The sequence below is a fragment of the Tenrec ecaudatus genome, chromosome 7 (assembly GCF_050624435.1).
Source record: "Tenrec ecaudatus isolate mTenEca1 chromosome 7, mTenEca1.hap1, whole genome shotgun sequence".
Classification (NCBI taxonomy): domain Eukaryota; kingdom Metazoa; phylum Chordata; class Mammalia; order Afrosoricida; family Tenrecidae; genus Tenrec; species Tenrec ecaudatus.
Window position 1 is genome coordinate 7,982,675 of NC_134536.1, and position 27,150 is coordinate 8,009,824.

The following is a 27,150-nucleotide window of genomic DNA, read 5'->3' on the forward strand; positions in this document are numbered from 1 at the left end:
TGCCCGGGTTGAGTTGGTGCTGTGTGCCAGGCTGAGGGTGCACGCAGCAGGTACGCCATCCTGCACTGTGGTGCGAGTTAATCTGGGTCCGGCCTAAACGACCAGAGTCTGCGAAAGTTCCTAAAAAGCCCAAACCCAACGCCACAGGCTCCCAAGGACGTCACCTTTAACGAGGGCCACATTGCTCCCGGAGTGGTGGTGGATTCAAGCAGCCACGCTCTGGCACCACAGCAGAGCACTTGACCGCTGGGCCCCCTGGGCTTACTCTCCAATGTTCTAGAACGGGGCTCGGCACGCTTTTGAGGCAGAGAGCCAGTCCTGTCCCTCACAATTTAAAACTTAGATGCAAGAGTCCTAACTATATTTCTGCAAACAAAGGGAATCCCTCACTATTATCTGAGTCTCCTTGAAAAGACTCCAGAGCCACACGGAGGTGCTGAAATAGCCACTTTGTAGAAACGTGCCGGAACTACCTCGGCCAGACACACTGCTCAGTCGTGTTCCTGTCTGCTTAGTGTAAGACAAGGGGACCCCAAAAGGCCACAGAGTCGGGGAGATTCCAGACCAACAATTCAAATCCCCTCCCGACGCCCCCAAGGTTTGCCTCAGTATCACTCACTAGACAGTCACTCGACAGCCCTGAGCCTGCGCACGGCAGCCCGTGGGTCCTTGGACACACTCACGACCGAGCCAAGGCTCCAAGTTCTGGAAAATAACTCTGAAACTCCACCTGGGCAGCTGCCTCCACTGACAAACCCTTCCGCCCCGTGCCCCCCCCCCACCAACCTGGGCTGAACTTAAGAGTCTGACTGCACGTGTCAATCAAGTTCAAGGTTGATCGAACTGCCCGAGAACAAATACAGACAAAGCCAAGTGAAAAGTGGGACGTTGCACAAGAAGCAAAAATAAGTGTGCTGCACTCTGGTATAATTTCCCCCCCAAAATAAACAGCTTTGTTTCACAAAACATGCAGTCTCCAGGTGACAGAAGAGGTCTATTCCCAGCTCTCTTGGGCAGGGGTCGGCAGAGCAGGTGCAGAAGAGGCTCGGCGGCGGCTTCACGGCGGCGCGGGCAGCCAGTGGCAGTGGCTGCCGTGGGGAATTGGTGGAGTGGCAGCAGAGGTGGCCTCAAGCCCTTCAAAGTGAGGGCAAGTTGCCCAACCTTGGCAAGAGGGCTGCCCTGCTCAAAGATGGTGCCCCACGGCACAGCTTTGAGTGTGTGGCTCCCCGAGTCCTGCCAAGAATCCCGTCTAAGCCCTCAGGCTCCTGAACAGGTTCTTGGCGCCTCTTCTGAGTCTCCCATTTCAAAGCTCCCCCCAACCAACCCCTCATGACTTCTCCCATCCTTTTCAGTTACCCTGATACATCGCCCAAACATGAACACCCTGAGCTGCTCGGCTTTGCTTCCCGGATCCTGCCGGCACCGGCTGGCTGCCCTGCCACAGGGCAGAGGCGCTGTGAGCCAGACTTTGCGCCCTAGGGGTTGTTGCCTGTACCCCTCAAAACATGACCCATGCACAGGATGGGGACTCTCCCAAACTTCACTTTTTTTCCTTTACTAAACCTAAGGCTCTGTCTCGGGAATTCCCCTTGGCCTCTTGGCCCTGTTTTCTCTCCTCGAAGTCATTTGCCTTGTTCGGAGGCAGGGGCTTCACCCGAGTCACTCAGAGGAAGAAGACTGCTGCTGGCCGGGTCACCGGTGCCACGTCAGGCTCCCCAGGCCTTCTTTACGTTGAGACTATGTACAGAGTTGCGAGTTCGGAGCAGGAAGCCCGTACAGCGCCGTCTGTGGATGGATCAGAAAGACACAAACCGGCAGCGGCGGGGACCGTGCTGTCATCAGGCTCTGGGTCTGCCGAGCAGAAAGGCCACCACGGCCCACGTGGTGATGATGCCACAGATCCTGCAAGGCAAGGACACAGGTCAGAGAGCCCTGGCGGCTGTAAGAGCTGGCACTGTGCCCACTTCATTGCCCCGGATGTGGTTTCCTCCCGGTGCCGATACCCAACAGCCCCTCCGAGCCGCTCTGTGATGCAGACAGTCCTGCTGTGTCCCCAGGGGCTGACAGATGCCGCCCACACAGGCACAGGCAGTGAGTGGCTGGGGCCACCTCCCGTTCCACCAGCAGCATTTTCACTCAGTGATGGCTCTCAGCAGCCAGCCCAAACCCTCCTCGTGCTTAATCAATGGCGCCGCCATCTTCCTCTGCTGGGCCGAAAAACAAACAAAAAGACAGAATTCACGCCTGACCCTGGATCCGATCCGTCCCTGGCCCTACTTCTCACCACACCCACTGTGCCCGCTGTCCTGAGCCAGCTCTGTCCAGCTGTCGAAATGCGCATCAGATCCCGTGTCTCTTTCAAACCTTCCCAGATTGCCCACAGGAGCCCTGGTGGCTTTGTGGCTTACACATCAGGCTGCTGTTCAAAGGCACCAGCCTTGAACCCCGAGGGAGAAAGACGGGGCTTCCTCCTCTTTTGTATCAAGAGGTACAACCTCGGAAACCCACAGGCTTTCTACGCTGTCCTACAGGGTCGCTAGGAGTTGGCATTCACTTGCTGGCAGCGAGTTTGGCTCAATAATGCCAGGTTTCTCCTGGGGGATGGGGGGAAGGGAGCAGCCTGTCACCCTTACACAGCCTGGCCCTGGTTGTGGGCTGCTGCCCTGCCCTCTTCTCCTCACGGTTCCAGGCACAGATCCTCCTGCATTCCCCACGGCACCCACTGGCCTTTGCCTGGAAGCGTGCTTGTCCCCCCAGATGTCCCTGGGTAATTTCCATCCTCACCACCTTCAAATCTTTGCTCAAGTCTCCCCGCTTTAATGAGGGCCACCAATTGTCCCCTCCACATTGTGACTCCCCAGTCCTCCCCCGCCCCACTCTGCAGGCCTGCTCTAGCACTTAACTAGTCACTTAGGACACCAGCTCCCACCGAGTGGGCGCCACCTCTCAGCATGTGTGTGTGTGTGTGTGTGTGTGTTGGGGCAGCAATGCTCCGGGGGGAGGGTGTGTGTGTGTGTGTGTGTTGGAGCAGCATTAGCGCACCATTGGCGCCACCTCTCAGCATGTGTGTGTGTGTGTGTGTGTGTGAAAGGCTGAGGCTTTTTGAAAGTGGACCACTCGACCTTTCTTCTGAGGTTCAAACTGCCAACCGGAGATGCCAAGCACTTACTGCCCACCTGTGCCCCCAGGAACACCTGCCACCCCACATACAGCCACCCACGAGCAGGCGGCCTCCTCCCATGGGCACGGGCACGGGCACACCTGGCTTCCCAGCACCTCACAGGGAGCAGCTCACATTGCCTTTTCAGCAAGTTGGAGACGTGTGGTGTGTGGGAACCCAGCTCAGCCACGTCTGTCCGCACCGTTTGTCCCGACTCTGTGTCTGTGTCACCCCTTAAACATTCTCGTGGTACCCCGCGCTTTCACCTCACTCCTGCACAACCAACAGCCTACGGCACAGCGCCGCCTGCACAACTCTGTGGCCTGGGAAACACGGTATGTTCCCATCAACCCACCATACCTCCAGGGTCTGCCTCTCAGTTCCCCAGTGGCCCGGAGGCATAACGGGCTGTGTGTTGGGTGGTGAACCACAAACAAGATCAGCAGTTCAAAATCACGAGCCGCTGCTCAGGAGAAAGGGGAGGCTCTCCGTTGGAGAATTAGCATCTCAGAACCCCACAGGGGCAGTTCAACCCTATTCTGTAGGGTTGCCGAGTCAGAACAGACTGCAAGGCCCTGAGAAATGGCTGTAAGTCCCCAGCATGGTGCCAACTGTGGCCAAGGCTCGGCGGAAGCTGGAGAATGAACGCTGCTGGACACAGCTACCTGGCCTTGCCAGTAGCTTTGCGCATCCCCCCCCCCCCCAGTCCCCCCAAGGCAGCCAGCGGGACTCGACTGAGACACAATGGAAATGCGGAGCCACAGGAAAGGCGCTGCTCCCCTCCCGCGCGGACACCTACTGTAGTAAGCAGTTGACGTTTGGTGAGTGCCTCCAGTGTCTATACAGGGACACCTGGAGGTCGGGATGGTGTCGGTATTCCTTCAAGATGCTCCGAGCACTGCCAACAGAGGTGTTCTTGGGTTAGTCAGTACAGTGTGACTCAACCTACTGCCCCCCTGAGGCTCCACGTGGAAAAAGGCTCGGGAGTGGGGGATGGGGGGTGGGGATGGCAGTGAAGAGAGGTGGGCTGAACACGGAAGCACCCACTCCTTAAACTTGTTGGTCAGGAGCAGGAACTTGTTCCGCGTGAAGCGCCGCACGTCAAACTTGCACAGGGTCTGGAACTCCCAGTAGATCTGCTGCTCGCTGACCCCCGGCCACCTCTTGACACAGAGCATGAGGATGGGCGGTCGGATACTGGGATGGTCCGGACCAGAAAAATTCTGGAAAATACAGAGAACTGGAGGGATTCCCTGTGATTCCCACCAACATCTTGTCCGATCCGAAGGGCCTGACAGTTCTGGGAAAGGGTCTCCGTGAGGAGACGGGGTCCCAGGAGAAAGACACAGAAGAGACACAAGAACGGGCCTGCAGAGGCCCCCATGTACACCTCAGAGAAAGGCCACCAGCCCTCCCTGCCTCCTGTCCCCCAAGCACCCAAACAGAGTCCAGAAGAAATAGACTCTCTACTCACGATTTTAGGGACCCCAGCTCGGATAAGATTCACTTGGTTGACGTAAGGGGTCAGCACTTCCAGGTACAGGGGGAAGGAGGGCACAGGGGTGGAATCGCTACAACGGGCACAGAGAAAGCAAGCGCCCAGCTCTCAGATGCTCGGGTCTGCTCACCGACGCGGGTCAGAGAACAGAACCAGGGTGGCATGCCCACTCCCACATTGCTGCCTGGCTCCAACCCCAAGCTACATCAGTGTGATTCTCCCAGCTTCAAGATCCTGCCCAATAGCCCAAGCAAGAGCAGAGCTTTACAGGGCATCAGAGCCTGCTGGTGACAGCTTGCTGGAGGTCCCTCTAGGGACCAACAGGAGCGAGCAGCAGGCCCTGTGCATGCTCAGTGAGGTGCCATTTGTCACCCTGCGATGTCATGCCAGCACCTCCCCACCCCTTCCTGACCCTGGCCTCACGATGAAGACATGCCCTCATGCTCCACACCCCACTTCCTGGGGCAGCCCCGGCCTGCAGGGCTTACAACCAAGGGCCCACGGGGTGAACGGAAACAAGCGCTTACCCACAGGCTCTCTGGAGGAGTAAATGAGCCACTTTCAAAAGCACTAGAAAAGAAAGTTCGAGATGGAACCAAACACGCACCCTCATGGCTTATTTCCAGGCCACCTGGAGAAACACGCACCCGGGGCGCTGGTCACAGACCCAAAGAGAGTCTTCTCCATGGCCCGCGATGCTGAGCATCAGAACCGAGCAAACGTTCCAAACGGGCGGTGGGGATGACACCAGAACCCTTCGTGATGGGACCCCACTCCTGAATTGTATACGTGCACCACAGGCCAATGCAACCACTGGAGAAAAAAGATACTAATGGGACTTCTTGGCACAAAGACAGCAGCCCTTACCTGACCCACAGAGGAAGGCGTCGTAGGCTGCTTCGTGGGGATACTTGGTCTCAACTGAAACATCCAGAAAGAGGAGAGAAAATATTGAGCCGTGATAAGGACACAGCCTGAGGGGGGGGGGGGAGTGTCTACTGAAGGCACCGCCCACTGTCCCTCCACACCCTGGGCACCCAAGTCCTGAGACATCTTGACCTGGGTGCTCTCCCAGGGCTGTGAGAGGGACTGGACCCCCGTCCGTGGAGGGGGAAAAGCTCAGTTTCTCGGTCTCTCCACGTGAGGTGGGTTGTGTGGCGCACGGTTAAGGGCCCAGCTCCTCACCGGAAGGCTAACAGTCCACCCAGGGCTCCCGCAGGACAACTCACAACGCTCATGGCCATCGAGCTGACCTGGACCCAGGGCTACCCCGCGGTGACTTAGAAACGTTTGTGGAAAATGGAATCCAAAGACAGTGGGATTTGTCCACAACATGTTTGAAGCTCCCCCATGTGACAGCCAAGAGAGCTCTATTGGGTGGCTCTGCTGTGCCAAGTGGGTCGATATGAATCAGAACCAGCTCGATGGTCCGTCAAGTCGAGGCTGGAGCGCAAGCCCCTACAGGCCTCCCTCCACTTGCTGCTCAGTGAGAGCCAGGCTCAGGACAGCTCACGGCTGCAGCCCCGGCATGGCATGCCCACCAAGAGAGGCGCTGGTTCTAGTGGGCACGTACCGTACTTTGTACAATTCCTCGAGTGGACAATCACGGGGCCAGAATTCCTCGTGGGATTCCAGTCGCTGGTGGGAGAGAGAAAACAGGGTAAAGAACAACTCTCTAGCGACAGGGCTCGCTAGGGCCTCATCCCTTAAGTCACTATCAATGAAGAGGTCTGCAGTCCTGGGTGACTTTGAGAACAGACGCAGACTAGTGGGCAGGGGCAGAACCAGGCTTCTTTCCACCTGTCCTCTTGACCCCTGAGCATGTGACCTTGCCACTCGTGTTGGTCGGTCGGCAGAGGGACCTCCAGCAAGCTGTCACCAGCAGGCCCTGATCCCCGGTAAAGCTCTGCTCTTGCTCTTTGGGCACGATCTTGAAGCTGTGAGTTGGGGTACCCTAGTTCAAGAGGCTCTGAAGAAAGCAGCTGGGATGCTTGTCAAGCACTGAGTGCCATGATCAGCTGCCCACCGCCCCTTCCCTCGGGCACCTAGTGTCCTCCGTGTAACTACCACGACTGCTTCTTTAAGCACAGTGCACGCGGGGACGCTTCAGTCTTCAGGATGCACAGAAGATGCTTCCTACAGCGGCTTGTACTTGGGGGGGTTCCAGAGCTGGGCCTGACATGAGAGCTGGGGAAGAGTCAGGGATTTCAAGCGGAGAAGAGAGGACCGAGGCTCCCAAGAAGGGAAAGCGCAGCCAAAGCACTAGGCAGAAGACAGGCCCAGGCGGGCAAGGGCCAAGAGGACGTGTGGTAGTTTCAGGAGCCACGGACAGAGCTGAAGCAGAAAACAAGAGCAAAATCACACTGGGCATGATTGCTGGTGGCAGTTGAGACAAGCAGCACTGGAGGAGAAAATAACAGGCGGCCTCAGCTGAGCGGACCACCCCGGGACCCCGAGGGAGGGCAGGGCCTACGGTTCACCTCCCGTCTGCTGGCCATGTTGTCTGCGGAGCCAAGCCCTGGAGGGCATCATGCTTGGTAAAGGAGAGGGGCGGCGACAAAGAGGAAGGCCCTCAGCAAGATGGACAGACACAATGGCTGTAGCGAGGAGGAGGAGGAGGAGGAGGAGGAGGAGGAGGAGGAGGAGGAGGAGGAGGAGTGTGTGTGAGTGTGTGTGTGTGTGTGTGTGTGTGTGTGTCACAGCAGCTAACAGCAAGGGGACCTTCATGCATTTGCTGCCAAACCTGTTAGTGTCTCTACTGTGCTCAACCTCTCAGCCTGAATTGTGGTCATTGCATCATTTCATGTCAACTTGAAGCTATAAAAGTGTCGGGGTGGAGTCTAGTCTAGTCTGTCTGTCAGTCCGGTCACAGTCTCATGACCCTTCCTTGTGGGCCTGACCTTCTCATACAGAGGGTCCTGGGAATGAATCAATCAATCGCAATCTCTGCCCTCTGCCCCTGCCCTCTGCCTTCACCCTTGTGCCAGCCAGCCACTCAGACTTTCCCGAGCCCTTGCCGAGTCCTGTGATGGGACCACCATCATTGGATCCACCCAACTCTGCACCCACTGGCCTGGGGTCCTCCTGCACTCTGCGTCCGTGCATGTGACTGCGTGAGTCTGAAGAGGGACTTACAGACTAGTATCAGACTGATGGACTTGAGTTGGGCAGGGCTGGGCTGCTTTATGGATGCACGATTACTTCTTGATATGAAGCTCTTTCCTAGACATAGATGAGTGTCTCTGGACCTGTTTCTCCGGTCAGCCCAGACTAACACGTCTGCAAGCCAGGCCCGGTCAGTGTACCCACGTGTTGGGAGCCAATAGCCATTAAGACCTTGGCCTCAGACACGTAGCAGAAACTTGGCCGCTTTCTAACAGCAAGGTTTTGTTTCCTGCCCAACTTCGCCCCCACATTCCAAGCTACGTGCTCAGTAGCATGGGCAGTTGCGATAACTAACCTTGTTGCCATTAGTCAAAGTACTGAGCACCCATTGAACTGCAGATATACCATATTAGGAACATAGTGATAAGTTCACCCGGTAAGCCTTAATTTGCATGCGGACGTCACCACAGACGTCTTTGAGTACTGCTGCGCACCCTTTGTACCTTATTAGGAACATGTGGCTGATTGGTTGTTATACAGTATGCTTCATTGAAACGTGTAGCCAATTGGTTGTTACACAGTGTGCTTCATTGGAATATGTGCCTCCCACTTCCTTCTCTGTTGTAAATATATACCCCGAGTTTTGGCAAAATAAACGGGCTTGATCAGCACTTGTCTTGCCCCACGTCTCTGTGTCTTTTTTCCATCCAGGTTCGTTGCCCCTCCGGGTCACCGCGTGAGGGTCTCGCTGGACGAGACCCCAACACCCACGTCATGAGGGTGCTGTTTGGCACTGTTGTCATTGACACGGCACCACCGGCTGACGCCGCACGCGCTACCAAAGGGAAGGCACCCTTCGGGTATCTGTGCATGTCCAGGCACACAGCAGAGAGGGTACACCAGTTTGCTTTCAACCCATCACGATGAAGAGAAGGCGGCAATGCACTGAGCCGCGCGATTTGGTGATACCTGGTGGGGATTATAAGTTAGGTTTACAGTAAGCTGGTTCATTAAGGGTGCAAGAGAATTGTGAAAAAGTTTGAAAGCGTGAGCATTTCCACCATGTAACGCAGATATAAAGTGACTATATAATATTGGGAAAATGCACAGATAGAGCTATTTGGCTGCAATGTAGTTAATTACTTAACATAGTTCCTGTAGCCACAATCTTACTTAGCCTTTGTTACTCCCTCAAAACGACATTCATTGTCCTGATGGTTCTGGGTGAGGGTGGAGGTTGTGGGGGGTGGGGGGTGGAAATACTAATTTTATGATTCAGCTGTGAGTGACGGTTACCATGGTTACTTGTAACTGCCACCCTACTGGGTACCATCTCAGAAGTGGGTGGGTGGGTGAGGGTAGTGAGAGCCTCACTACCCGTGAGAAGAGGCAGGAGTAAAGCACGTCCTTTGGACCCTGAGATCCCTGTGCTCTGACTGACAGCTGAAGTGTGGCAGGGGCGAAGCAGCAGTCTGAGACAGAGCCGTGGGCTTCCCAGCACACAGAGCAGGCAAAGCTGAGTGCTGTGGGGCTGGGGGCTGGCTGAGCTGAGTTGGGTACTTCTAGGAGCTGGGCTCACTGACTCATGGAGCCTACTCACGGAGGTTTACGGAGGAGTGGCATGCCCTTTGGGCATTTATTGGCAGCCCCAAAAGACCTTTTAACATTGCCCGAGCAGAGCAGAGGCCAGATCAAGAAGCTGAGGGCCAGATTGAGGCCTGCCTGCAGGCACGGTAGAAAAGAAACTGTCCCAAGTGAACAACTGTATCTTCAGCACTTCTCACCCCACATGCAACCTGCTAAGCGTCCCCAGTCAGTCGAGAATCTGTTCTGTGCGACCACCACAGGGAGTTTGTGGAGCCAGTTCAAAAGCAGAGTGTGTTGTGGAAACAGAGCAAGACATGCGGAGCGTGCTCCAGGAGGCGGGGCAGGGGGCAGGGGGCCTCACCTGCGAGGCACACGAAAGCAAAGCGCAAACAGGGTATGTCTGTATTAACCCGTTTAAGGCCCGCAGCAACCTGGTGAGTCACGTACCGCTATTTTCTCCCATGACTCACTTTGAGGCAGACAGATTATGCAATTTGCCCCAAGTTATTTCTATGGCTAAACTAACAAAAACCAAAAAACCCAAACTGCCGTCCAGTTAGTTCCGACTTAATGCAGCCTACCCAGGATGCCCAGGACTGTTGCTCTTTACGGAGCAGGTGCCGTCTGTCCCCCAGCAGCTGGCGGGTGTGAAGTGCCCAACGCCCAGCCCACAGCCCCACCGGGCACCCTCCATAAGCCTATGAATGGCAAAGCGGGGTTTCTGCCCACAGCCCGTGCATTTCTCCTGTCCGTCCCTCCATCTGTCTGTCTCTGTGTCACACACACACACGCAGAGTGTCTCTTTCACCCTCTCCCGTTCACTGGCACACAGCCCCCCTCTCTCGTACCACCCCCCCCCCCCCGAGTGTACAGTCTTTCACAATCTCTTAAACACACTGCCCTCCTGGTTTCCCTCTCTGTCTCTATCTCACTGTCTGAGTCTCTTTCCCCCACAATCTCCCTCTCCTAGTAGTCTCCCCCTCATATGCGGGCTCTCAATCTCACACACGCACACACACACTGAAAACACAGGTGCACACAGCCTCTTTTGCAATCTCCCTTCTCACATATACCTCTCTCCTCCCTCAGACACACGCACACCATGCCTCTCTCTCTCTCCTCCCTCAGACACACGCACACCATGCCTCTCTCTCTCCTCCCAGAGTGTGTCTGTCTGTCTGCCTGCCTCTCTCTCTCTCTCTCTCTCTCTCTCTCTCACACACACACACACACACACACACTTTCTCTCAGTCCCTGAATTGGTCTCACAGTCTCATCTATCAGCCATACACACACACTCCCTCTTACATTCAGTCTACACCCCATAACACACACACACACACACACACACACACACACACACACACACACACACCTCTCACCACACCATCTCACGAGCCTCTCAACATGCAGTCTGTCTCTCACAAAGCTTCTCTAACCCACACCCACACCACCACACCCGCTCCGCAGTGTCTGGCACTGTAAGAACTTGGTCTGGAGCACAGCGCTGCGTTTGAGGACAGAGGAAGGAGCCTGTGGGGCTAGTGGGGCAGGGACACTCGGTGGCCTAGAGGTCCCGGGCTGGCTGGTTTGAACGAGGTCGCACCTGGCGGCTCGGGGAGGAAGGTCAGGCAGAAAGAGGCGCAGCGGGAGTGGAGAAGAGCAGAGGACTGGCCTGCAGGGGGAGGACACTGCTGGGCCCAGAGAGAAACACAGCCCGGCAAGGACGACAGGCCTCTAGCCCTGCCTTGGCCAGGGTCATCTCTGGGAAGGGGCATCACGGCTGACCAAGTAAAAGGATCAGTGAGAGGTGGGGAGGGAGCACAGGGGGCGCCCAGGCAGTACTGGGTCGCCATCTGTGGCGAACAATTTCATGTTTTTGTCACCACGTCCAAGATCCTGCTCGTAGGTCTGCCTCTCTCCCAACCCCACAGCCCTTCCCTGTGCGGTGGCCAAAGGCTCTTCACAAGTTCACCAGCCTTGACAGATGGAGCACGCAGTGAGCATGGGCTTACTGGTGCCGACTTGGGCGTCTGCCATGAGCCATGCGTGTGAAATTGCTCCCTGCAGAGCGGTGCGTCAGCACAAGGGAAGCCTGTGTTGAGCTTGTGTGTTGTGTAATCCACCCCTGCCTCCATGAGCCGGGCGGACAACAGTCTCAGAAGCGTAGCTCAAACCAGCCAGCCGTCATGAGGATGGAGCAGGGCTGGGCCCGAGGCTGCTTTACCAGGACCCCTGCCCTCTCCAACGGAATCTATCAACCTCCATACCACCGCCCTCTGACCCAGCAGCAATACCACCTCCATACCCCCGCCCTCTGACCCACGGCCTTGGGGACAAGCACAGACACCTCGGGCACTGGCCTGAGGGAGAAGCCACGCGTTAGCAGCAGCTCCCAAACCAGGCTTTCCTCACCTGTTCAGGACTTCATAAACTTCTGAAAGATTCGAGACCCTTGGGAAATTCAGTTCCTACAGTTACCGGAACGCAATCAGGAAGAATAAAAACATTTGCATTATTACCCAATTCAAGTGTCATCCAATGTTCACTGGAATCACCTGGAAAACGTCGATCTTCATTCCCTAATTATGCTCTCGGGATTCCCAATATCCCTGGGTTTCCCATAAGGGAGAAATGTAACGGGGGGGGGGGGTGTGAGGGGGGAGGGGGGAGGGGAGGGGGCGGGGACAATAACACACTATGACACACACATGCGCGCACACGCACACACACACACACCCATTCACGACCTCTTCAAAGCAGGTATTGAAGGGATTTATACACAAGGTCTCGACTCGGGTCAACAATGTATGTTGAGACTAGTGGGCAGTGTGAAAACTATGGAACAATATGATCTATGCATTAAATCCCAACTAATACTACTACTACTAATAATAAAGAACTTCGGAGCAATGCCAGGTTATCAACCCTCCAAGTTCAGCACCATCTCACTGAAAAGCAGCACAGGTCAGTTCCGACAGACTAGGCCCAAATCTCTCCCAGTGCATCCAGGGATGTCTGGAGACTGGCAGCATCCCGGGAGCCATCCTCACTGAACCCACACCACGTCCAAACAGCAGACGCCTCTGTGGGTGGGAATGTGCCGGTGCCGCCCCAGCTCGGCGGCTCCCTTCCGGAATGGTGGACCGACCGTCTGGCTCCCCTTCCAGGGATTTGCGAGTATTTACGAGGTGTGTGTGCATCAAGCTCCAGGACGCTGATCAGGGGGAGCACCAGGGGGAGGGCAGCCAAGGATGGAGGGGCTTCAAAAGGGGGTGGGTGGGCGTTGGTAGGGCAATGGAACTGAGAAAGGAATTTCTTCAGGAACATTTTGAAGCCCCCTCATATATACGTTCCCATGATGCCTCTGGGGTAACGGACACCACTTAATAAACTGTTCAAAGAACTGGGCAGGACGGGGGGGGGGGGCAATAATACTGCACAAGAAGGAGAACACTGAGAAAGTGCTTTACGGGACGCACGGCTTCCCTGACCTCACCTTCCAGAGATCCTTGGTGACATTCTTGGTGTCAATGAGAAGAGGGAACAGGTGGTGGATGTTCTGCTTAAACTGATCGTAGCTTTCTGAGGAGGAAGACACGGTCGGAGGGGAGATTACTTGCTGAAACAGTCTCCGTAAAACAAACAAGAACAAAATCGAAATTGAAAATGACCTTAATCTTACGGTTAAGGATCCCAAGTCTCAGACCAACTCCCCCCAGGAGAGAATCTGAGGATAAGAGACCAAGGCGTCCCCTCACAGAGGGCATGGGTTCCGGCCAGTGAAGGGGAGGTGGGCAGAGGCAGGGGTGAAACCAATCCTCTGCAAATGACTATCTGGAGGAAACAAACTGGGATTCACTGGAGGGAGGAGCGGCCGGGGAAGAAAAGTTGAACTAGTCGTGGGCAGCGCCTGTGGCCACGCAACGTTGGCACGGATGTGTTGGGAAACCTCTGCCCTCGCATATCCCTCTGTAGTGTGCTTGGGCGGGCAGTGGGTCAATCGGTGTGTCTAAGACACTGAGCTATTGACTTCCAGGCAGGCACGGTACTCGTGCAGGGTTCCACTGTGGTTCTGCCAGCACGCACCCTCCCCGCTTCCCCTAAACCCCTCCTCCCTAGGGGCCTTCACCTCCTCTCTCACCACCTCCACCACCACCACCACCACCACCACCACCACCACCACCACCACCACCACCACCACGGCACGTCAGCCACTACAGACCCATTGCCCTCGCGTCCATACTGTCGCATGGTGAGCCTGTGGTCCCCAGACCGCTCTCTCTGGAGGACCCGGCCGGTGGCAGCCCAACGTGTCACCACCGCGTCTGTCCATCCGTCCCCAGGCTCCTTGCAGTGGCGCAGCCTGTGCCAGTCTGCAATAGTTGTCCCCCTCTTGGCAGAGTCCCTTCTCCCGGGGGGGGGGGGGGGTTTACTGCATGGCTGTTGCCATTTTCTTCATTTTCAACAAGGGTTGAGTCATTTTACCCATCTTCTGTCGATACACGCAAACCCAGACATGCTGTCAGTTCAGCTCTGGGGAGACCCTCTCCTGGAGCCTCCCCACCCTTTGTGATCCTCCTGGCGCTTACTGTGATGCCCCCCCACCCCCCCAGCGCTGTGCTGCGGGCACCGTGCTTCTGGTGTGCCTACCTTCGAGGCCAGGCCCGCTCGCAGCCGCCTTTGGGAAGCCAACTGCCGAGTCTTGCTCCGACGGAGCATCCAGTGGCTTCAAACCTCTGGCCTTCGGGCCAATAGTCGTGTGCTTCACCTATTGTGCCAACTAGGGCGCCTCTTGTGTATGATGGTCACTCCCCTTTTAAAGCTAAGGAAACCGCCAACAGGCACGCTCCAGGGGAGGTATGCAGCAAGGATGGGGTTGGGCGGGGGAAGAAAGGGGCATCCGGCAGGGCTTCGAGACCAAGCTTTAGCTGCTGTGTCTCTGCCATTGGCCAGAGACACAGGCACGGGGAATGGCATGCAGTAGCCTGCTAACCACAAGGTCAGAAGTTCAAAACCACCAGTCACTGCTCAGGAAGAAGATGAGGCTTCTAGTCTCGGAAGCCCACAGGGGCAGTTCCACCCTTGTCCTACAGGGTCCCTGTGAGTCAGAACTGACTCCATGGCAGTGAGTCTTTTTGGAAGTCACGATCGAGGAGCCTTGGTGGGCACAGTGGTTAATGAGTTAGGCCACTAACGGCAAGGTCAGCTGTTCAAACCCAGCAATGGCTCCGAGGGAGAAAGATGAGGCCTCCCACTCCCATAGGGTTTGTTTCAGTCTCAGAAACCCAAAGGGACAAGTCTCCCCTGTCCTGTGGGGTGGCTCTGAGTCTGAATCGAGGCGATGGCAGGGAGTCGGCCTCACATGCCATTACAAAGGATGCTGGCGAGGACTTTGACGACACTGATGACCGTATTTAACTGTAATGCTTCGGGGAGTGGCAAACAACCCAGACATATGATAGTCCAGTACAAACCCTCACGTTAGAGCAGTGGTGCTCAGCCTTCCTCACGCCGCGACCCCCACGTGGTAGTCACCCCCCAACCAGAAAATGATTTTCGTTGTTACTTCATCACTGTCATTTTGCTACTGTTATGAATCGGGCGAGCCCTGTGAAAGGGTCGTTCGACCCCCAAAGGGGTCGTGACCCACAGGTTGAGAACTGCTGCCTTAGAGGCAGAAGTTAGGAGCGAAAACTAGCGCTGAGATGAATGGTGACCCCTCTGCTCTCTACACTGCTGGTCTCATCAAGTGCACTGTCGGGGAGGGCAGCCCGGTGACGGGAGAGCTGGGGAAGAGGTCTCTTCTCCCTTATAGGGGTCTCCTGTCTCCCACCACAGGAAAACGGGGTCCTGGCCCTCCTCTGCGGGAACCAGACACCTGGAGCAGTGTGCGTGCCGGGGAGCTGCCTTCAGAGCGCAGCCGGGCACCACTCCCCTCGCCAGGTGGCCCAGGGGGCTACAAGGGAAGGGGCACGGGGGGGGGGGGGGGGCGGGGCTGCCCTACCTGGGAGAGGCCTGAAGAACTTCTCGTGGAGATGCAGCAGATCCATCATCATGTTGTGTCCCACTAAAGGCTGCTCGGAGCAAGTCAGCGGGTCAGAGAGGTGGGGTTTAAAGACACGCCACCAAAACAAGCGGGCCCCCTAAGCTAAGAGGCATTTCGTGCCAAGGATTCGGATTCAGAACCCACTGCAAGCCTGGTCCCAGGATCACCCTCGTCACCTTCACGCCACCTTGAGAAGCCATCCAATTGGTTAAGTGTCCCCACCCCACCCCCATGCCCCGAAGAACAGAAATAGAGCAATGAGGCCTTGAGGCAGGGTCTGGGGAGGGGGCGGGTCTAGACTGTCAGGAAGACACCTGCAGCCCCCCACCCCCCTACCCCCTGTAGCTTGAGGCCAATCAGAAGTGCAGTCCTCCTGTGCCTGTTAAGAACAAAGAAATGGCAGCGTTTCCCGTGGGCCAGGTTCTCCCCAAATTAATAGACCATGGCCTGGTCTAGCTTAATCCAGGAGGCTGCCGTTGACCAGGGCTGGTCCCTTTTCTTATGGAAACCTGCTTGTACTGGCAACGGATCTGTTCTGTCTCGGGCATCTAAGAAGCACTGTCAAAGGCCACCAGCGGGCGGGCTGCCGCGTCCCTTACCTTCCGGGCCTTCACCAGCATCTGGAAAAAGACGGTAAAGCCCCGTGCAGAGAGGAGCAGCTTTTCCTTCCAGCAGTCCCCTTGCTCACATGGGGTGTTCTCCAGGTACCAGCGCTGCTGCGTATTCACTTTCTTCACCGTCACCTGGCAGGGGAAGTGGAGACGAGGTCCCTGAAGATCAGGCTACTGGGAAGGAAGCCCAGAGACATCCTCCACCGCAAGACGGAGGATGAAAGAAGGAACCACCTTTCGGAGGGCAAGTGGAAGGGTGGGTGGATGGGGGGAGGGTGAAATGGAAAGACGTGAGCACTCACTTCTTGGTCCCTGAACACCGTCCAGATGTTAGGGAGCGCTTGATGCAGCACCAACTGGACTTCAAAGGCCTGGAACCCTACAGCAAGGAGACACCGGCTCTCACAGAACCACGCACGGCCCGGGCAGCATTCCACTTCTCCAGGAGGAAAGAACCACCAGGTGGACGGAGCCGTCAGAAAACGGTGGCTGCCCGAGAACAGCCAGTTCTCACGACAGCCCTGCTCAGTGGCGCCCTCGTGAGGAGAGGCCTGCAGACGGGGTGCTGTAACAGAGTGCAACGTACAAGTCCAATGGCGCCCAGCTCTAAGACGAGCGTCGGGGGTCTTAAATACTTGTCTTCCAACAAGCAGCCGTCTAAGCGAGGAGTCCACTACGTCCACGTGGAAGAAGCACACCAGCCTGTGTGATCCCAGGATTGTAAACAATATAATCCAAATCCAAAGACGGGAAGGGTGCCGGAGCTTAAATTGTGAACACGTGGGTCACAGAGCTCATTCCCTGGGTCCGCATGCCGATGAAGCCTCCAGCGAGTTCCCTCGGACCACAGCCAGGGATGGGAACAGCCTTGCTCAGGGCGCGCTGCAATCGATGATGGTGCGTTGAACAAAGAGGTCAAGATGTGCTTCCTTATCGTTTGCTCCTCCTCTGGACCCATTTTAAACATTTCCATTTTCAATGTGTTTGCTTTGGAATTGAGGCCTTTCTGTTTTGTCCAGTCATCGTGGTGGGCCATATTTGTTTGCCTGTTTCCTGTTTGTGTTTCACACGCCTGTCTGTCTGGATATGAAACTGGACTGATCATTGCTCATGGGCCTGGCACTTGAGGGGTGTGGGGGGGGGGTGGCTAATGAGCACAAAGGGAAAATGTTCTGAAATTGTTTCTTTTTTACCCCCGGGACCAGTGGGGCGTCAGGAAGGTCAGGGGGCAGACCTGGAGTTACATATGCTGTTTGGGGGTTTTCTGGCAGTTTTTTTCTCTTTGTATTCAATCTTCTGTTTTGTCTCTGTAATGGTTGTTTGTCTACCTATACAAGACAGGCATGGGAAGCAAGCCCGAGGAGAAAGCAATGGGATCAATGGTTCCAGAGGGACCCTGGGGAAGGAGGAGACGGGGGAAGGGAGCAGTGAGCAAACAATGCTATAAGCAGGGGAACTAGGGAATTAAAAGCAACAACGAACCAAGGGCTTAGGTGGAGAGCAAATGTTCTGAGAACGATGAGGGCAACGAATGTACAAATGTGCTTTATGCAATTGATGTATGTATGGATTGTGATAAGAGTTGTATGAGCCCCCAATAAAATGATTAAAAAAACATTTTTAAAGCAACAATGAGGACCATGTAGAGTTCCTGGGGGTGTTGTAGCAACAGCAATCTAGCTGAAAGTACTAGGAGGCAGAAGGGAAGTGTGATGGTGTGGCAGGAGGAAGGGAAAAGGAAACAGGAAAGATCTAGGAAGCAAAGGTATGGATGGAGGTATAAACATACTCATTCATTGAAGTAGAGAATGGGCCTAGGTACATCTACTTAGATGGCAATACCCTGAGGAAGGGGAAGGACTTTGGGCCTCTGCTCAAGCCCTCCCTCAACGCAAGAACACTTCGTTCTCACTACCTGAAATTGACTGTGGTGATGACTGCGCAAACCTGAGCACCATCAAATGATTCAACTGTATGATATGTGACATATATGCCAATGAAACTACATGAAGGGGAAACACAAAGCACCTCTCAGGTTTGCCTGAGGCTCCTGAGCTCACGCGATCACATCATGAGGTAGGGCGGCTTCTCAACATTTTTGGTCTCAGGGCCTCCACTCCTGGCTGAGCACCCCATGGAGTGTGCGTGTGAGCGAGCCGTACACGCTGTGCTCAATCCTGACACACCGTGGTCTGACAGGGCAGAGCGGCGCCCATCGGACTGCCAAGACTGGACGTCTCTAGACAAGCAGGGTGCCGTGCCTTTCTCCCGCAGGGCAGCCAGCGGGGTTGAGCGGCCATACCCTTTCGCTTAACAGCCCAGCTTGAAACTCAAAATAAACCAGCAGTTTGAAATGTTCTTTTAAAATAACAAGCCCCACTATACATTAGTCTAAGTGATATTTTTACAGAAAAATAACTTTTTCTCACTCAACAAAAAAAAACATAGTGAGGGGATTTCCATTTGTGCAAATCTCGTAAGGTCTGGCTGGAATCTTTCACTGTTTCTGTACTTGTTGGGATATGCTCTCCTCACAGAAGCACACGTTGACCCTCCAGTCTCACAGAGATGTGCAACCAGAAAACAAGAATTACTTTTCAATTACTCTCAATGCTTCTCAAATCATTCTGGATAATAACAACAACACACCAAAAGATGTTCTTTCGCAAAAGATTAGTCTGAAGATGAGAAGCCCTGGGGTGCCTGGGCTCAGCACTGGGCTACCTGCAAAGTCACGGTTCAAACCCACCGGCCGCTCCACTGGACAAAGATGAGGCTGTCTGCTCTGGTACAGACTGACACAAGGTGCTGTGAGTCAGGGTCCAATCGATGGGTCTGCCATCAGTTCTCACAGGTCGTTCCCATGGACTCTGTAACACCGTGGCTCCTCCTTTGGAACATGGTTCCGCTAAAGGCACATGGACCTTCCGAGTCAGCACCGTTCCCTCTGCGATGCCCCGGAGAGGCGCTAAGGACTCCCCTCTCCGCTAGCGGGGGAGGTGCAAGTTTTCAAAATCCCGTTTTGATAGCAAGTTGGGGATTTTTTCCCCAACGAATGCTGCCAGTGAGCGTCCTTGGGTGGCAGGTTTGTTTTCATTTAAGAAAACCGCAAATACCCACGGCGGCTACGTGACCACAATTAGCTCTTTTCAGTGGAGGTGATGCTCCAGGGAAAAGTTGGGGGGCCGGCTCCAAATGCTCACCTATACAGGTGCTCCCAAGGCGATCTCTGCAGGGGGGCAGCTAGGTGGGTGCACAGCAGGACTGTTTTACGCACACCCCGTGTGATAGACACCCTCTACGTTAAAAAGCCAGATAACCAGAGGCGGAGGTGTCATCCATCCCATTAGTCGTTACTATTTCATTACCAAGCAGGCCCTGAAGTCAAACTGGATGCTGTTTTCCTGTTGTTGTTGTTTACAATAGCATTCACCGGGAAGCTGCCACGTCCTCTAGAACTGTCCTTCTGGGACACTTTCCTTGGGTATCGTGTGAGGCACTTAGGTCGGCATCAAAAAGATGGTCAGAATGGGACCGTACTTCCTCGTCCTCAATACTGACAGCTAACCAAGAAGCCTCCAGCCTTTGGCATGGGGCTAGAGCCTTGTTCAAGCACAGGGCTGCGCGTCTACTCCACCCACACTGGCACCAGACACTGCGGCTGGGTCCCTGGGGAGAGAAGACCAACAATACCACCCCCTTGGCTGGCCCGTGACAGGGACCTGCCCTTGCACCCCCAGCTCCCCCAGACGTACCAGTGATGCCAGAGAGAGTCATAGAGTCCCCCTCCTCAGCCAGGTCCAGCCACTGTGTCACTCTGTCAATCACCAACTTGATTTGGTCTTTATCCAAAGAACTGAAAACAGAGGCAGGAAGTACAAATGTTGGAGATACCACGCTAGAACCAGAAGACAAGGCAACATACTTCCGAGGCCTCTGCTGGCACCGCGGGGAGCTGGTGAGGAAAACAGACCCAGGGACCATTTAGCTCCTGGTCTTATTACACAAGCAACCGGGGGGTGGGGGGGTGGGGGTGGGGGTTCGTGTTGGACTGTTAACCACAAGATGAACCCTTAGAAGCCACCAGCGGCTCCACAGGAGGGAGCGAGGCTGTCGGCCCAGGAAAGAGTCACGGCCTCTGAAACCGCAGGACAGTTGGACCCTGCCCTCTAGAGCGGCTACGAGCCACAGCATCAACTGGAGGGCCGTGAGCTTAGAGAATTACTCCCTTCCCCACCGGGGGCCATGGTTCCTGCATCCTGCTTCCCCAGGGTTGGGAGGAGAAGGCCCTGGGATGGGTCAGCCCGCAGCACTCTGTCAGCCTGGGCGTGTCTGCGTGAGTTTCAGTGGTCCTTCTCTACAGCGCCTGGTGAAATTCAGGAAAGATGGGTTCCTGGGGCCACATCTTCGCCTGCGTTCAAAGCAGAAGCACGGACTGCTATTTGGAGATCGGGGGAGACCTCTCGCCGACATGAAAACTCAAAACCCAAACTCACTGCCATCGATTCACTTTTGACTGGAATCGGCCCTTCAGGACGGGGCCGAACTGCACGGTGAGTTGCTGAGACTTTCCCAACTCAGGAGCCAGCAGCCCCGCTGCCCTCCCTCGCGGCGGGCGTGAGGTTCAAACCGCTGACCTTGCGGTTACAGCCCCAAGAGTCGCCTGCTGCTCCACCACGGCTCCTCTCCAAATCACAGAAGGCTCAAAAATGGAAACTGCTTTCTCACCACGAAGAGTTGTTTGAATGTGAAACCTACCCACCAGGACTTTTAAACAGCAGCAGCACTGAACCTCCAACGTGGCGTACCAGCACCACCAAGACCAGATCATCAAAACCTCTGAGTTCAGAGCTGCCCGATGTAACCCACTTCGTGTTAAAGCCGGGGCATCTAGGGCCCAGAGGGCGGCAGCGGCTGTTTCCAATCACACATACCCCCCACTCCCCTACCCCCTCACCCTATTTCAGGCATGCCAGGGGCCCCACGCCATCCTGCAGCCCACCCTGCTCCCAGCCTCAGTCCTGGTTGTCCACAGCCAGGCTCAGGGACCAGGGACAGGAGGGACACAGAAAAGCAGGACAGCGAAGCGGATCCATCTTCACTGAGCCCTGAATGGCAAGGCCCCTGGGCGCTCCCTGCTGAGCAGTCCTGGGTGTCCTCGGGCTCACCCACCTCTCCACATCCCAGGCTCTGTGTCAGCTCTCTTCCGCCCTCCACAGTTCAGACCCTGGCTGAGCAGCCAGCCTCCCCTACCCCCACCACACAGAGGGCCAGCGGGTGCCGGGGGGCCAGCTCCAACTCCCCGCATTTCAGACCACTGGCCCCTGCTCCTTCGGGCCCAACCGTTCATTGTTGCAACTCATGTACCTGCCAGAGCAGCCTGGGTCTCACAGAAGAGGCAGAAATGAAGGCCCATTGGGAGAGGTCGGAGGGACCCAGCACTTAACATCTCTGTCCCCAGGAGGGCACTTAGTCTCCCGAGACAGAAGCTCCCCTTACCAGCGTCCAGGCCTTCACCCAGTTCATCAGCAGTGCCAGCTGGGCCTCCTTGCCAGACAGACACTCACCAAACTCAGGTGGCGGCCACTATGTGCGCAGCCCTGGAAGGCAAATCCTCCCAACCCGGGCCCCAACCTGGCTCATTCGGATTCCACCTGATGCTGACGGTGTTCCTCCCCCATTCCCCCCCAGACACACCGAGTCAGCACCCACATTTTCACGAGACACCCAGGGGAGAATGGCGATTTGGAGTCTGTATCAGAGGGCCACGGGGAAATTCTCATGAGTAAAACCTGCATGAATGGGTGCCCCAAACCACAGGGCCTGGGACCAGGGGCAGAATTCAGTGCCTGGCCCCTCAGAAGGTCCAAAGGCAGGCTGGCCAAACAGCTCACAGCAAGTAAGGACCCAGGTTTCCCCACAGGCTCCGGAATGGCACTTGGGTGCATCTGAGCTACACAATACAAAAAACCCCAACTCGCTGCCATCGAGTTGGCGCCGGCCGACTCATGGGCACCCTGCAGGACAGGGTGGAAGTGCCCCGTGGGCTTCTGGGGCTGTGACTCTTGGTGGGAGCAGCCAGCCTTGTCTTTCTCCAGAGCAGGTCAAACGGCTGACCTCGAGGTAAGCAGTCCAACGCTTTACCACTAAGGCGCCAGGGCTGTGGGCCCCACAGTAAGAGTCGCATTCCCTGTCCCTAAAGTCCACTCGGTGCCATGGACGGTTTACCTGGGAGCTGACGCTGACAGAGGACGCTGCTGAAGGCCAGTCTCCCCTCCAGGGTGGGGGTGGGGGCAGGAAGCACCCGCCCCAGAGGGGGTTCTCTGGGCCGGACAGTGAAATGAGCACTACCCACAGTCACCTCTCTCTTGGTCACCGTCGGATGCAGAAAAACAGAGCCCACACTACACCTGGCGAACGAAATCCGCTCTACCTTCGGACTCTCCAGCTCCCACTCAGGATACTGTGTTTCATTTTCCTCTCTTGTTCCTCGTTCATATACGGGATGCCATTCTTGAGAAACTAAAGAGCAAAGCGAGGAGACGGGTGTGAGTGTCTTTCGAGCCTGGAGGGAGGAGGGTGCTTTCAGGCTGACTAAGAGGGGAAAGAAACACATGACTCAGGGACCGATGGACGGACCGCTGCCGCGTCCACCCCTCCCACGCCGTACCTTGTTGTAGTCGAAGCCGTACTGATTCAAAAACTGAACACTGGACGCCTGGAAAGAGAATTCTGAATCCAAAATCCCAAATGTTGTCGGGAAGAGGAAGAAGTTACATGAATGGGAGACATACCTATTTCAAGGAAAGAGAAGCACAGGAGAAACAGCACCGAGACCGCTGTTCCGTCGGCGCTGGCATGTGCTCCCTCTTCCACTTACGCCTTAAGGTGTATCGGAAAGTCGACTAGGTTTTAAGGCCAGGGCCTGGTGGCAAAGTGGGTGAAGTGTTGGGCTGCTAACTGCAAAGTCAGCAGTTCAAACCCACCAGTTGCTCCTTGGAAGAGAGATGAGGCTGGCTGCTCACCTTTTGGAGCCTGAAACTGAAACTCACTGCCATCAAGTCTATCCTGATTCCACAGGGCAGAGAAGACCCTGAAGATTTCGGAGACTGCAAATCTTCGTGAAAGCAGAAAGCCTCGTCTTTCTCCCAAGGAGCGGCTAGCTGTTTTCAACTGCTGACTTTGTGGTTAGCAGCGCAATGCGTAACCTGCTCAACCACTAGGGCTCCTTCTGATTTACAGCCTAGGAAGCCCCAAGGAGCAATTCTACTCTGAACTGGAGAGTCGCCGAGTCAGAATCAACTGACAGTGGTTTTGCCTTTCAAGTCTTATGGCTGCTATTGGGGGGCTAGAGAGACGGGTCCCCACGTGGGCTTGTTCTCGGGTCAGAATGTACCGCCCAGAAGCTGCCTGGTGTCAAGTGGGGTCCACCCTGACAGATGGAGCCTGCCTTTGGGTGGGTGGGGTGAGGAGCAGTCTTTTACACCGTGGTGATGGCCGTGATGAAGGTGCAAGAGAAAGAAACAGGGTCTCAGGAACGGCCCGACTTCTGGAGTTGGGAAGGGCATGCTGGGCTTCACAGAGCAGGGAACCGGGGGCACACGGGGCGTGGGGGCTCCACCGCCTGAGGATGGAGAAGGCAAGTGGGCGGGCGCCCCAGATTCATACGTACTTGTTGTACTCGCCTTTGACCCTGGAGAACACGGACAGCCCTAGAGGGTGAGAGCAGACAGCAATGAGCACTTAGCGACACAAGGTGCCAGAGCAGACAGACCACTCCCAAAGTGCCTGGCCTCCCGGCACCCCAGCCTGGACTTGAGAACGGTTGAATACCTTTAGCTTCCAAAGGGATCGATCCAACCAGACACGTGGGTGAGGGGGAAGGAGTATTCCACAAGGGGCAGAAAAGAAACCCAGTGGGGAGGGGGCTGAGCTACTGGGGAAACTGGGTAAGTAGCTGAAATGATTGAACTCAGGACTGACGGCCTGACATGTAAACCGCCACCTCATTCACCACAGAGAAGCTGTGGGTTTTGTTCAGATAAGAGAGCTGCAGACATAGACGCACACAGAGGGTGAAGGGCAGGGGAGCACGTTCTACGGCAAACAAAGCAAAAGGTTAGCAACAGGTGAATTTGGGGAAAGAGCAGATCTGTATTTTGTGACTTAACTTAAAAGCTGCCCATTCTTAAAGTGGATTGGAGGAAATAGGAGAGTGACATAGTCTCGTTTCAGGAAGCGGTGAAACGGCTCTCATCAGCTCACAGGAAAAGCAGAAGACAAGGGAGGTGCCATGACATGTAAGTGTGAGACCAGGCTCCAGCTGGTTTCTGGTCTCAGTCAGTCAGAATAGCTACCAAGACCCTAACTTAAAAGCATCATGTCCAGCCGGAATCCTGCCAAGACCCATCAACATTTTTAGCCCCTCAGGTTGCTGGGCTAGGTGTGGTAGGTGCTGCCCCCTGGTGGGGATCTGCTTAACTGCAATCCTACCCGCTGGGGTCTGAGACAGACCAAGGTGTCCCATAGAATTGTATCAAGAGCCATATGACCTCAACAAGACTTTCCCCCTTGGTTTCAGCATGCCTTCCATTGCTGAAAATGTGGTACCAAGAAGAAAAATTCAAAACAGAAACGAACCGGGTCATGAAAAGGTTAAAAAAATATATGAAACAGAAAAGCAAAAATGGACAAGTACAGAAAGCCTAGCCCTTCTCCCCCAAAACAAACACTACTGTGTTTAGGCAATAAGAATATTAAGGAACAGCAGATTGGAAGCATGTGAACTACCAAATTGTAATTCACGCTGACAGTATTGAAACAGAATTGTGAAAAAAAAAAAAAGAAACAGAATTGTGAATGGCTCTTCAAACACAGAACATTGAAACCCAAACAGAGCCAGACCGACTGCCAATGCGTCCATGCTGATTCAGAGGGCCCCTGGGAGAGAACAGAAGTGCCCCCAGAGGGCTCCGAGGCGGAAGTCTTTTCAGAAGCACACGGCCACAACTTCCTGCCACAGAGGTTGGACCACCAGCCTTCTGGGTAGCAGCCCAACAAGTGGCTCATCGGGCCACCAGCGCTCGCTCAGCCCAGAAGTAAACATTCAACTGACAGCTTTACTATTTCACAACGTGCCAGAGAAAAGATCAGAGGCCATGGGGCAAGAGATTCACAGCTGCACTGCTGGGCACGGCTGTGCCCCTGCTGCTACGGAGATGCTACATCAAGTGAGACTTCAAAATGGGGTGGGCAAGGGAAGCGTGTCACCAAGACAACCCCAGGGACCAGGGAACAACAAGGGATCTAAAACCAATGGCAAGGAGGGCGTAGGAGGCCTGGTGGAGCTTGATCAAGGGCAATGTCACCCAGAGGAATGACTGAAACCCAGATGACAGCCAGACAAGATAGTGAGACAAGAGGAAAGAACTAGGAGGCAAAGGGCATTTATAGAGGTCTAAATACAGGCATGTACATATGTAAATATAGTTACATGATAATGGGAAATAGATCTATGTGCATATATTTATAGGCTTAGTATTGCGATAAAAGACAGACATTAGGCCTCTACTCAAGTACTCCCTCAATGCAAGAACACTTGGTTCTAATAACCTGCCATTCCATGATGCTCACCTTCCCAACACAATCACTGAAGACAAAGTGGGTGCATAGTAAATGTGGTGAAGAAAGCTGGTGGTACCCAGCTACCAAAAGATATAGTGTCTGGGGTCTTAAAGGCTTGAAGATAAACAAGCGACCATCTAGCTGGGAAGCAACAAAGCCCACATGGAAGAACACACCAGTCTGTGTGATCATGAGGTGTCGATGGATTCAGGTATCAGGCATCAAAAACCCAGCACAAAAAAATCACATCATTGTGAATGAGCGGGAATGCGGAGTGGAAACCCAAAGCCCATCTGCAGACAACTGAACAGCCCCTTACAAAAGGGCTACAAGGAAGTCAGGCTGCAATATAGCACCATTGAAACATACAACTTTCCTCTGGTTCTTTAATGCTTTCTCCCCACTACTATCATGACCCCAATTCCACCTTACAAATCCGGCTAAACCAGAGCATGTGCACTGGTACAGATAAAAGCTGGAAACACAGGAAATCAAGGACAGATAAACCCCTCAGGACTGATATTGAGAGTGGTGATACCAGGAGGGAAGGGGAAGGTGGGGGGAGAAAAGGGGAACTGATCATAAGGATCTATATATAACCCCTCCCAGGAGGATGGACAGCAGAAAAGTGGGTGAAGGGGGACATGGGTCAGTGTAAGACATGAACAAATAATGATTTATAAATTATCAAGGGTTTATGAGAGAGGGAGGGGGAGGGGAGATGAGCTGCTTCGTGGGCTCGGGTGCAAAGAGAATGTTTTGAAAATGATGCTAGTGGCAGATGTGCAAATGTGCTCGACACGATGGGTGGACGTATGGATGGTGATGAAAAGCTGCATATAATGATTTTTAAACAGAGCTGCACCCTGTACTTTTCAGAGGTCCTACAGTAGGAAAAACAACAGAGAAAATAGCAACGGTCAAAATGATTCAGAGGAAATGCACACACAGCTCTTCGCTGCCTCGCAATATCAAGAGGCGTCAGCAGAACCCTGCCCAAGGGTTGCTTGCATTTTAAGGTTTTACCGGAGAAAACACGTATGATCCGTAGCTGGTTTCTCCCTACAACCAGCAGCTCTTTTAAAATTATTATTATAAATCATTCTATTGGGGACTCTTACAACTCATCACAATCCATCCACCCATTGTGTCAAGCACATTTGTACATTTGTTGCTATCATTTTCAAAGAATTTTCTTTCAATTTGAGCCCTTGGTATCAGCTCATTTTCCTCCTCTCACCCTCCCTCCCTCATGAGCCCTTGATAATTTATAAATTATTGTTTCTTCACATCTCGCACTGACTGATGTCACCCTTTGCCCCCTTGTCTATTGCCCATCCCCCTTGGAGGGGGTTCTACGTAGGTCATTGGGATCGGTTCCCCCTTTCTCCCCACACCTTCCCCTTCCCCTCCTGCTATGGCTACTCTCAATATTGGTCTCAAGGAGTTTATCTGTCCTTAGTCCCTGTGTTTCCAGATCTTATCTCTATCTGTGTACATGCTCTGGTCTAACCAG

General features: G+C 54.6%; 1 protein-coding gene across 1 annotated transcript in view; it reads right to left on the bottom strand.

Moving 5' to 3' along the window:
- Positions 1 to 1,838: 1,838 nt before the first annotated feature.
- PNLDC1 (PARN like ribonuclease domain containing exonuclease 1) overlaps positions 1,839 to 27,150 on the bottom strand; it is a 33,271-nt gene continuing 7,959 nt past the window's right edge. The window contains exons 4-19 of the mRNA XM_075553870.1: positions 23,683 to 23,722; positions 22,681 to 22,804; positions 22,444 to 22,532; positions 19,766 to 19,866; positions 16,313 to 16,389; positions 15,999 to 16,142; positions 15,358 to 15,427; positions 12,850 to 12,935; positions 11,766 to 11,821; positions 6,232 to 6,296; positions 5,526 to 5,579; positions 5,186 to 5,228; positions 4,635 to 4,731; positions 4,208 to 4,383; positions 3,960 to 4,058; positions 1,839 to 1,902 (exon numbers count right to left, since the gene is read on the bottom strand). Coding sequence (XP_075409985.1) covers positions 1,839 to 1,902; positions 3,960 to 4,058; positions 4,208 to 4,383; positions 4,635 to 4,731; positions 5,186 to 5,228; positions 5,526 to 5,579; positions 6,232 to 6,296; positions 11,766 to 11,821; positions 12,850 to 12,935; positions 15,358 to 15,427; positions 15,999 to 16,142; positions 16,313 to 16,389; positions 19,766 to 19,866; positions 22,444 to 22,532; positions 22,681 to 22,804; positions 23,683 to 23,722 — 1,385 coding nt within the window. The remainder of the gene's footprint in view (positions 1,903 to 3,959; positions 4,059 to 4,207; positions 4,384 to 4,634; positions 4,732 to 5,185; positions 5,229 to 5,525; positions 5,580 to 6,231; positions 6,297 to 11,765; positions 11,822 to 12,849; positions 12,936 to 15,357; positions 15,428 to 15,998; positions 16,143 to 16,312; positions 16,390 to 19,765; positions 19,867 to 22,443; positions 22,533 to 22,680; positions 22,805 to 23,682; positions 23,723 to 27,150) is intronic.